Genomic DNA, 10,975 nt, shown 5'->3' with positions numbered 1-10,975 from the left:
TAGTAGAGGAAGGTACAGGTTCTCATTTCCCAAAATATGGTTTTATCCCATTTGACATCAACACCTGACCTGAACCTACATTGATTGATGCAAAGCTGTTTATAATCATCATATATCTTTCTTACTATGAATATTTCTTGCAGAAATATTAGTGTTTCTTTTTGAGATGTTCCTTCGATAGGGGTTTTACAGTTTTTGCAATGTCTACTTTCTAAAAGCTGAAATAATTCTAAATTCCAAAATCATCTTTCCCCAAGGGGTTGGGAGATGGAATGTGGACTGGCTTTTCTTCTTGGCCACAAGAGGGCAGCCCTGCTCTGTGTGTGCATCCCTGTCCACCTGGAGCGATTTGAACCCTGGCTCCAATAAGTGAGGATAATCAAGCAGATAGGAGGGGTGTGAGGGAAGCTAAATCCTAATGGCTTCTTTTAAGCCAAAGCCAGAACAGCAGTCAGAAATCCTCACCTCACGGGTTTTCGGGAAACTTCAGTAACGCAAAAGGCATGATTGGTGCCCACAGGGGTAAAGAGGGCAGCTGAGGAGCTAGTTACCCACTGAGTTGACTGTACTCATCCCACCCAGGGCCCGCTGTCCACTACGCAGCTCTGATTGTAATAGGAGCTGGTGAGGGGCCAAAGACCCTTCTCCTCTCCTTGGACCAGGAAGCCAGCCCTATTTTCTCCTTCCTGGGAACTGCCCCCTCCCTGCAGTGAACCCGAGCCTCACCCCCGGCTCCAGAGTGTCCATTTCCAGATCTTCCCCTTGTGTGACAGACTCACATAACTCTCGATGCACATGGTTTTATTTTGACACTTGAACTACGTTTTTCCTGTGTTGGCCTGAAGGGGCAGGGGTGTGGGACGAGCTGCTGGACCATGGGCCACAGTTGTAGCAGGAGTAGTGGGATGCTGCGTCAGAGTGCCTGTCGCTTGACTCCCAGGGAACTATCCTGCAGCCCAGGCATAGTGTTAAAATGAGAAGGGCTGAGGCACTGTTTTCCTCAGTCTGGTGAGGAGTGGGTCCCCTATAACAACTCAGTGGAAGCCTCCGGGCCTGTTTTGCCCCAAGCAGGCCAGTGGCAGCAGTGAGGCTGTCTCTTTCTTCTTTGCCTTCCCCAGCCCTTTGGCAAAAGTCTCTGTGAATCCTGGGGAAGATACAGCCGGCCCCAGCCCGTTCCCCGGCTCAGTGTCTGATCTGATGGAGGTAGCTTGTGGGTCCTGGCTTCCTCCAGTTCCGGCGGATCCGGGCACTGGTCCTCCTAGAGTTCACATGCTGCTCCCTGGAAGCCTGCTCCGTGGCGCTGCTCTGTGGTTCGGCTGGTGGAGCACAGCGCTGTGCAGTTCTGCGGGGAACAGTCATGTTAAGCCAACATCAATGGGGAAGACAGAACGGGCTGAAGAGATTTTGGTCATGATGAACTATTAAAGCACACTGTTCAGAGCCAAATGAGACCAGGGCTCTGGTCTCATCTCTGCCCCCAGAGGGTTGCCTGACAAGGCAAAGCTTCAGACTGCTTTTCTGTAAGGGGAGTTGGACTAGATCAGGGGGTGTGACACTCTGTGTTTCTCCACCCTCCTCATCCTGTCCTGATGCAAGACCAGAGGGCAAGTAGCCTTCTTAAGATGATTCCAGCAGGGATTACTGATCAACTGAAATTCATAGGAGCAACAAAGCTGATATGCTGCCCTGGCCCTGATGACCTCTGAAGGCCTGTTCAGCTCTAATGTTCTGACTGTGGGCCCAGAGCGTAACACAGAGTGACTGCTTAGGCCACCTCTGTGGTTCAGCTTGGTCTCTTGGGGGCTTGCTGTTCCTGAGTGGGCAGCAACCTAAGCAAAGAGGTGAAGGACTGGGGTAAATTTCAGGTGAAGTTTCTCCACAGTTTTTAACCTTTGATGCCTCTATGGTACCCTTCTATGCTATGTTCTCAGCAGTCCCACAGCTCAGGTTACCACCCAGCTTACTTTTGAATGTTACCTGTTCAACAACAGGTAAACAGGATTTTTTTTTTTCCCTTCCAAACCACAGTCCCTCCCTCGCTCCTGGTTCAGAATCACTGTGAAATGTGGCACCGGGTGGACCCAGGCACCCCTTCCCACGGGAGTTCACAGGGTCCTAGGTGACTCCAGCAGTGACAGTCTCTAAGTGCCAACCCCATGGTAGGCACTGTGTAGGCCTGGCAACAACCCCAATGGCAGGTACTTCACGGGGAGGCCAGGTTAGTGGCTCCAGGCCACACTAGCCGGGAAATGGAGGAGCGGGCCTGTCATGCTCCATGGCCTACCTGAGCCGGCTGCAGTGGTGTACCGAGGGGCCCAGGGGCTTCTGCCGAGGGGGCCTCTTCCTGCGCAGCCTCTTCAAGGCCTCAGCCACACGATGGTCCCCTGCATACTCCCAGACGATCTGTGCCCGTTCCTTGGCCAGCTGGTCCCCACTGCGCTGAAACAGGCCCTGGATCTGCAGCAGCTCAGCATCCTGGAAGATGTTGGCCGCGGCCTGCTTGCGGCCCCGGGCCTCCGGCGGGGCTCGCCAGGGGGGTGGCTCGCTGACCACAGAGGCAGGGGTACCCATCCTGGGTGCTGAGGAAGGAGCAGGGAGGGATGTCAGCAGCTCAGTGGGCCCTTCCCAAGCCTGGGGGTCTTGACCAACACAAGGGCTTCTGGTGTTTCTGTTCTCCGGTAGCTGAAATGGAGTAAGTCTTGACTTAAAATCACTGATTTCCCAGGACACCTTGGGGAAATAATAATGATAGTCAGACTTTACAGTGTTTACGTGCCTGACCTATGTATTAACTTACGGGTCACAGAAGGTGAGGATTGTATGTCTCCACTTTAGAGATGAAGATGCACACCTCAGATGTTAAATGACTTTCTCATGGGCACAAAGCCATGTGTAAGTGCATAGCCAGAAGCAGAGGCCAAGTCTCTCTGGCTCCAGAGTCCACACAGACCCCAGGCCCGAGTGATAACACCCATAGCAGCAGCAGCTGAAATGTCTTAAGCACTCAGGTCGCAGGTACCCCCGTAACAGCTGTACTCACATAACATCGTTGAATCATGGACAAGCACAACTATCCTAGGAGGTAGATACTTTTTAACCTCCTCATGTCACAGGTGAGGAAACTGAAGAAGAATATTCTGATCCTGAGACCCCAGCTCTGTGGCACAGAGGCAAGAGAGGGGCTGTGGCCTTGGGCTTCACAGGCAGGAATCCGGCTTCTGGCCGCCTCTACCACTACTGGCTAGGTGACCCTCCTCGTGTCCACTGCCTCTCGTGTAAACTTAATCAGTCATACAAGTACCTACTTCTTAGAGTTGCTGTGAGGACCGAGTGAAGACACAGAAAGCATTAAGACCATGCAAGATGTCCCACCAGTCTGCTTTTCCATCTGTAACACTGAGAATAGCATCCTGTCTTCTATTTTCAAGCTCCTGGGTGGGGGGTGGGATGAGCGTCCCCCCCCCCCCATATAATTTAGTTAAACAAGTCCATATAATTTAGTTAAACAGCATGAAATAGACCAATCAGATCTAACTACAGTCCGAAGAACCACAGAGAGAAAGGTAGGGGCAGAAGAAGGGGCTACAGGATTGAAATATCCTCTCAGCGCAGAGGCTGAAATCTATGATAAGTTCAATAAAAGTTAGGCTCGGGTCAGTGCCACACCCCACCCCATATGCAAGAAATGAAAACGGAATTATCTGAGTTCTGTGTAGTTTTCCTTGAATGGTAAAGGGATAAGAGGCTTACCCACCTTATCCTTGTCTTCACTACAGCCTGAAATGGCTATGGGATTGGAAAATAGACTGGAGACCAGGAAGAGCAAAGACTTGGCATTATTTAGAACTGGCTTTGAGTCCTAGCTGTGCCGGGCTTCCCAGTTAGCTCAGATGGTAAAGAATCTGCCCACAGTGCGGGAGACCAGGGTTCAATCCTTGGGTCGGGAAGATCCCCTGGAGAAGGTAATGGCAACCCACTCCAGTATTCTTGCCTGGAGAATTCCATGGACAGAGGAGCCTGGCAGGCTACAGTCCATGGGTTGCAAAGAGTCGGACACGACTGAACAACTAACACACCCAAGCTCTTCCTGGCTGTGACCTTAGGCAAGTTACTCAATCTCTCTGGGCCTGTTTGCTCAACTAGAAAATGGGGCTAATAACCACTTCTCAGGATTATTGTAAGGATTAAATGGGTCTAGTGTGTATCAGGTCTCCAGTGAGAGCTAAATAAATGCAAACGCCCCTCTTCTTGGCCTTCTGGACTTTTTCACTTAGGTCAGGGGTGTAATGTGGACCCTCCTTTTCCTCTGAGCAGTCTGGCCTGAGCCAGCTGAAGGCCTTGCCTGTGCTCCCTTCTCCCTGCACAGTCCTGAGCCTAATGAGGAAGGCTTGGTTGCTAAGTCAGACCCCACTACACAGTTAATTACAGAGATATCTGTCAACCAGCAGCCAGCTTAAAAAGGAGAAATCAAATTTGAAATAAATTTAAATAAATGTACATACTCAACTGTAAAAAGTAAAAAAGATCAGAATCATATAAATAAGAGCATTACCAGCTTCCTATCCTCAGCTTATCCACCTGCAGACGTAACCTTTACTCTCACCTGCCTTTGATGCTCTTGAGAATTTGAGCCATCTCTCCCTCCCATTCAGACTCCTCAGATATGACTGTTCCCCACACCCCCTTGCCCTGGCCTTCCCTCCTCCTCACCTCAGTAGCCACCCTCTTTGTAATAATTTCTACACTCACCCTGTCCCAGTTTCTATCATAAACTGCTCTCTCTTTTGAAAAGATTTAGTAGCTAAAATAAACCTGCAGAAGACTTTCAGATAAATTAATTTAAAAAAAAAATTGTGCTTTTTATCTGGAATTTAAAAATCTGCCTCTCTGTAGGCACAATTATGGGAAACCAGTTAAGACCTAATATGTGTGGTAATTAAACCTCCAGAGCTGGATGATATAAATATACTGTGACCAGAAAACAACAGTCACCAAGTCACATTTTCAGGCTGATAAAGAGAAATAAAAGCTAACTACTATGCGGTGTTTGTCTTTCCAGGTGGCACTAGTGGTAAAGAAACCGCCTGCCAGTGCAGGAGACATAAGAGATACAGGTTCAATCCCTGGGTCAGGGAGATCCCCTGGAGGAGGGCATGGAAACCCATGCCAGTAATCTTGCTTGGAGAATCCCAAGGACGGAGGAGCCTGGTGGGTTACAAGTCCAAAGGGTGGCAAAGTGTCAGACATGACTGAAGCGACTAAGCACGCACGCCGGGGGTGTTTATTCTGAATCAACAACGTGCATGATATCATTTCATCCTCAAATTGTTAGGAATCAGGCACTGTTAACCTCATTGCCATTCACAGGGGACTAAAGAGGAACTGAAATACATAACCCTGAGCCCTAGCCTCAGGTGAGGCCTAGGCTAAGTGACCGCGGCCCGAGCTTTTGAATCACCAAGTTGCCCTCACAGCCTGGCAGCTCAAAGCACATTTCTTCCCATTATTTCTGTGAAGACTTTTTCACTATTCTTTTCTAATTTATGTAGGGGGAAACTCAACCAGTAGAAAGGGAAGAAGGATGAATGTCCCACACCCCAGGCAAGAGTTGGGGTGTGGAATTTGTTTTAATCTTCAGTAGCACCAAAGCTGTTTACAGGGTGACAGGCTGCCCCAGCCTTGAAGCCGTGAACCCATGGCACTCTGAAGGGGAAGAGCCCCAGCCTCCACAGAAGAAACCTGGAATTGCACAGAGCTCTGGCTTCTGAGTCAGAGGACTAGCTTTGAGCCCGAGTGCTGCCACACACTGGCTGAGACCTCAGGCACTTCACATGGCCTCTGTGGGCCTGTCTTCCTTAGAGCTGAAAGGAAGGGTTTATTCTTACAGTCTCCGGGGCGTGTGCTGGTGTTGAGAGTCAATGATTCCATGGCAAGGCTAGGTCCACACGGAAGTGGAGATGAGTTAGCTTGTCTGCCAGGGCCCAGAAGCAACATGTGTGGACAGGTCTGTATAGTTAGGTGCCAGGGAACTCCCCTTTTCTGCCCTCCGTAGTCTTCCTTGGAGGCCAGACACTGTTGTGCTGCTGTGGGGTTAGGGTCTGGTAGAAAAAAGAACTCACTGCTCGAAAGCATTCTAGTGACCTAGGCTGGCTATGGCCAAGCCCAGAGCAGGCTCCTAGGCTGATCTGGGCAGTGGGAGAAGGGCTGATAGTCCTGCTCTGAGACTCAGGCAGTCTCACCCGCCCTTCAGAGAGACAGGCCATAGGATCAAATAGCAGCGCTGTCTCAGGGAGGAAATGGCTCAGAGCCTGACTTTCCAGATGGTCTAGCCACCTACCTCTGCCAGGGCTGCAAGGCCCTGCCTCCAGCAGTCAGTTACAGAGTTACAAACAAACCAACAAGGAACCATGTGGGTGAGTCTGAGCCCCCAAGCCTCAACCATATCCTCGTGAACCTCGGGGAGGCCTTGGCAACTCCAGGTTTTGAGGTCCCTCACTCCTGGCTTGGCCTCCCACCCTGAAATTCAAACAGCAGAGTGAGGCTGGGAATAAAAACCAGTGGATTTCAAGTAGGATTAGATGGTAAACTTTGAGAAAGCTGAATCAGAAAATTCAAGAGAAAATTTACTATCAGGAAAAAATTTCCTGTCTCATTCAATGTGTTACTTTCCCACTGATTTCCTGGACAAGACCTGAATCCAGGGAAGTCAGTGTGTACTTGAACAATGGCACTTGTTTAAGCTGGGAAATGAAACCATGGTGCTATTAAAAGATTATAAATGGATCTTTCATTTTAGAGCTGACATAAAAGATAGGCATGGATCTGTGAGCTAATGAGTAAAGATTAATTGCGAAATCCTTCAATTTGATCCAAACTAGCTTAAAAATGAACTCCCAAAGTAAATATCAAATGTTGAAATTGAAGTTCAACTTGTTTTGAAACAGGCAATAAAGGAACTGCTGAGCTCCAACAAAGAAATATATTTAAAAAGTGACTCACCATGCACTGAATTTGCAGTATACAAATATGGTGTCCAACTGAGCGCTCTTTGTAATGTATGAAGCTCAGTTCAGACAGCTTTTCACACTGTGGTCTCGGGGAGGTGCAGGGAACTATGACAGGCACAACACACTCGTATGACCTGGGCGGCAACTGAGCCCTCACTTGCTCAGCTCACCCCCTTCAGATAGCACTGGTGATGATGATAATCTGTAACCAGAGGCCAAGGGCCTCTTAGAAAAAGAAAAAAAACCTGGAGGCTCTGGCCCAAGGCCCATATCAACACTTGTAGCCTTGGCCTGTTTCCCTGCCCACTGGACAGCAGCCAAAATCAGTGGCTCCTTCAAGTAGAAGGCTCAGTCCAAATGGCTATGTGAGTCCTGCCTCCCACAGGGCCTAGCTCAGCCAGTAGAGAACTAGACACAGGTTGGTCTACAATTCTGTGTCCCAGAAGGTAGAGAAAGGAAATGGACCCTTTCCCCAGGTTAATTCTCAGATATAACCTGAAAATAAACTGCTAGATCTAGGAATAACTCTTTCCTAGAGTCCAAGAACCCTGAATTCTGGCTCTGCCATTGATAACTGGGTACATTGGCAGGCCTTGGTTTTCCCCTGCCTCAATTTGCTCATTATCCAAATGGTGAGGATAAATAACCCTTAGGGGATAGGGAGATTAATACTTTTTTAGTATGCCAAGGATCTATCCCAGCACATTACATCATGAATGAATGAAGAGAGTTGTTATTGCTGTTGTTTCATCGCTAAGTCGTGTCCAACTCTTTTGTGACCCCATGGACTGTAGCCCGGCAGGCTTCTCTGTCCATGGGATTTCCCAGGCAAGAATAGTGGAGTGGGTTGCCATTTCCTTCTCCAGGGGATACCCCTGACCCAGGGACCAAACCTGTGTCTCCTGCATTGGCAGGCAGATTCTTTTACCACTGAGCCGCCAGGGAAGCTGATGGGAGGGAGACAGGCTATTCAGCCACCAGGGACTAAAGAATCACTGCCATTTCCATTCTCACTACTGTCATGAAATTCCCTCAGAAAGGGCCTTCACTCTTGGGAGAAGAGAGTAAAGGGAGATAGGTTCATCTGTGGACTTTTAAATCATACCTGCAGTAGAGGCTCCCTGTCAAGCTTGCTCCCTGTCAAGTGCAGAACAGCACTTACTGAGAAGTAATATCTTTAATCCTCACAACACCCCTATGAGGAGGCAACTATCGTTGTTACACCCATTTTACAGATGAGAAAGCTGAGCCCAGAAAGGTTTGGTAACTTCCCAAAGTCACACAGATGGGTAGGTGATGAGACTAGGCTAGGAACCCTAGTCTGATCCCAGGGCCCACACTCTCAACCACTGCTATTTTTGTTCCTGCCAGATGGCTGAGGAAGTCTTCACCGGGAGGAAGGACCCAGGAGGCTTTGAAACCTGCTATCTGCTTCTGCAGGTTTTGGAAGACGCAGGGATGGAAAGGCAGGTCTCCCAAGACTGTGTGACTGTGCCCTCAGCACTCCATGGTCCCGTGGGGAGTTAGAGCGATTACTCACTACGCAGGAGCACAGAGTCGATAGACCTCAAATCGGGATGGGGTCAGTTAAGATGCGCCCACTCCAACCCCTTTCAACGCTTTTTAAAGTGCGGACGCAGCTCTGGGCTTCCTGCCGCGATGGTGCTCTCAAGGACCAGACGGCGTTCATCAACAGGACAAGACCTTGGGAGGGGGTGTCCCGGCCGAGGTCACACGACGACACCACCGGAACGGGTCTGCCCCTGAGTCTTAGACGTGGCCGCTTCGCATGACGGGCCCTAACTGGACCTGGGAGTTCGGGTCTCAGCGACACCTCTGCTCTGACAGCCCTCCCACCCGCCTCCACCGCAGCAAAAGCTTGGCTGCCGACCTACGTACCTGGCCTCCCGAGGCGGGCCACCTCGGTTGCAGCCGCGGCTCCCCGGAGAAAGCGCTCCCCAGCCCCGGAACAGCCAATCCTCAGCCGAGCCTAGGTGAGAGCTCCCGGCGAGCCTTCCAAAATCGAACGCGGAGACACAGTGAGCCAATCGGCGGCCGTAAAGAGGCGAGGGGCGTGTCCCGGCTCCGCCCCCTTCTCTCCAATGGCCTCGAAATCAGAGTGCGAAAGGGCCCCAGGTCCAATTAGCGGCGGAGCAGCAGCGAGGGGCGTGCCCTCCCAGCCCTTTCCCTCCGCCCATGGCCACCCTCGCGCGGCGCCCGGAGGTGCCCCCGTCATTGACGTCAGTCCTCCAGGAGAGCGCGGTTTTGCTGGCTCCGGAGTGGGGGCGGGGCCGCATTCCTGCCCCGGGGTGCGGCGACCGCTGGCCCTGCCGGGTACACGTGACGGATGCCCCCCTGCTCTAGACCCGAGGCCTGTGCGCGCGGCGCCGCCTTCCTTGCTGCTGCGTGTGGCCCTCTGCAAACAGACTTGCAGCTCCTTGAACTCTACTCCACCTGTCTTCTGGCTCCAGCTTTGAGGGAGAGGAAGGGGCAGTCAGTGCGGTAGTCAGACCTTTGGTTTCAAAGCCGGAATGTCGTGGGTTCTAATCTTGAAATCGGGGAATTTACAGCTTAGCAAAATATTAAAAAACTGAAAGCATTTAATTGTGAATTACAGTTGTGATAAACATTATGAAGGAACCTAAGCTCCCTTGGGGAGGTCCTAGAAGGCAGAATAATATTTTTCTGTGAAGGAGGCATTGAGATTGAACAGATGAAGAGGCGTGGATCTGGGAAAAGAGGAGGGCACATGATAAGGCTAAGGCCAGGAGGTAACTTGATTGAGGAAGTCTTGAATTGAGGCCTGGAGTAAGGTCAGCAACAGAGAGAGAGAGGTGGGGAATAGCACTGCATGTGTTTATTTAATAGACACTTTATAGCACTTACAATGTGCCAGCAATGCCAGTCAGACTTTACAAATATTAACTCATTTCATCCTCATGACAAATTTGTGTTTATAGAAATTCACTCTGACTACAGCTTGAAACTTGGGTTGGAAGGGCAGGAGTGGATGTAGGGTGTCCAGTAGGCCCTTGATCAGTACTTGTTTGCTTCACTGGAAGACAAGTTATTTGTGCACTGGTTCAAAAATGGTCACAAAGGGAGCCTGGGAGTAGGCAGCTGGGTCTCCCTGACTTCTTTTTCACTTCAGAGCTGACCTTTGTAGTCATCTGAGTTCTTTTCTGTGAGCTGCAAGGGGGGAAGAATAAGAGCCAGCGTGTGGGACTGTGGGTCCCCTTTGGCTAGGTGGAGGGTATATTTGGGAGCTGTTCTTCCTCATTCCATGGTCTCCAATTCCTCTCTGCACACAAACATTGGCAATTGCTTTGTTGTAGTTTAATGGGTTTTAACAGTGGTTTCTCTTTGTTATCCCTGAAGCCCTGTGGAAATATTGAAAAGAACAAAGAAATCAGCAATGTTCATCTTCAATAGAAAGTATTGGAAAACCTTTCAGTCAACTGCTTGGCTGAGGACGGTACTGTGCAGACATTTAAACCAAGAGGCTGGGCTTCTGAACCAGGAGCTCCTTCTACCCCGTTCTTAGCAACAGGAAGGCCAAACTCTTGGCATATTAGTGCTTGGAGAGCCTAGGAACTCTGATGCCATGAGCTCTGATGAGCGTACCAGGATAGGAATTAGGAGCTTGTGGTTTCTGGGTCAGATGTGACTAAGGCTGGGTGGAGAATATCTGGTGTCTCCAAACATCTTTGCAGGCATGTGACCATTGTGTGCTTACTATACAATGGAACAGTTTCCATTATTGCAGCTTTATGATTCAGTATTTCTGCTGAGAAGATGAGGCACTTCCATAATCATGTGGGCATGCAAGAGTGGGACATCTGGGATCCACAGAATGCCTCTGGTATCCACTCCCCAACAGAGCTCTGTTTAAAGAAAGAACGAATGACTACTACTCTGGGGAATGGAGTCCTGGGTAATTCAGACTAACACCTGGTTTTACCAGGGAT

At 50.0% G+C, this 10,975-nt stretch overlaps 1 protein-coding gene across 3 annotated transcripts; it reads right to left on the bottom strand.

Annotated features, from left to right (window-relative positions):
• Positions 1-784: 784 nt before the first annotated feature.
• On the bottom strand, positions 785-9,059 carry AVPI1 (arginine vasopressin induced 1). Of its 3 annotated transcripts, none has more exons than XM_043475804.1 (3): positions 8,907-9,059; positions 2,285-2,730; positions 785-1,342 (listed from the first exon to the last, which is right to left on the bottom strand). In XM_043475804.1, exons 2-3 carry the CDS (start codon positions 2,569-2,571, stop codon positions 1,183-1,185), a joined length of 447 nt encoding a protein of 148 aa, XP_043331739.1. In that variant the 5' UTR covers positions 2,572-2,730; positions 8,907-9,059; the 3' UTR covers positions 785-1,182. The 3 variants fall into 3 exon arrangements, with proteins under 3 accessions (XP_043331739.1, XP_043331741.1, XP_043331740.1); XM_043475806.1 differs by having other exon boundaries at positions 2,285-2,579; positions 8,907-9,058; XM_043475805.1 differs by having other exon boundaries at positions 2,285-2,682; positions 8,907-9,056.
• Between the last annotated feature and the right edge of the window lie 1,916 nt (positions 9,060-10,975).

Source organism: Cervus canadensis, chromosome 8 (genome assembly GCF_019320065.1).
Source record: "Cervus canadensis isolate Bull #8, Minnesota chromosome 8, ASM1932006v1, whole genome shotgun sequence".
Classification (NCBI taxonomy): domain Eukaryota; kingdom Metazoa; phylum Chordata; class Mammalia; order Artiodactyla; family Cervidae; genus Cervus; species Cervus canadensis.
Note: the sequence above shows the minus strand (reverse complement) of the source record. Positions and strands in the feature narration are given on the sequence as shown.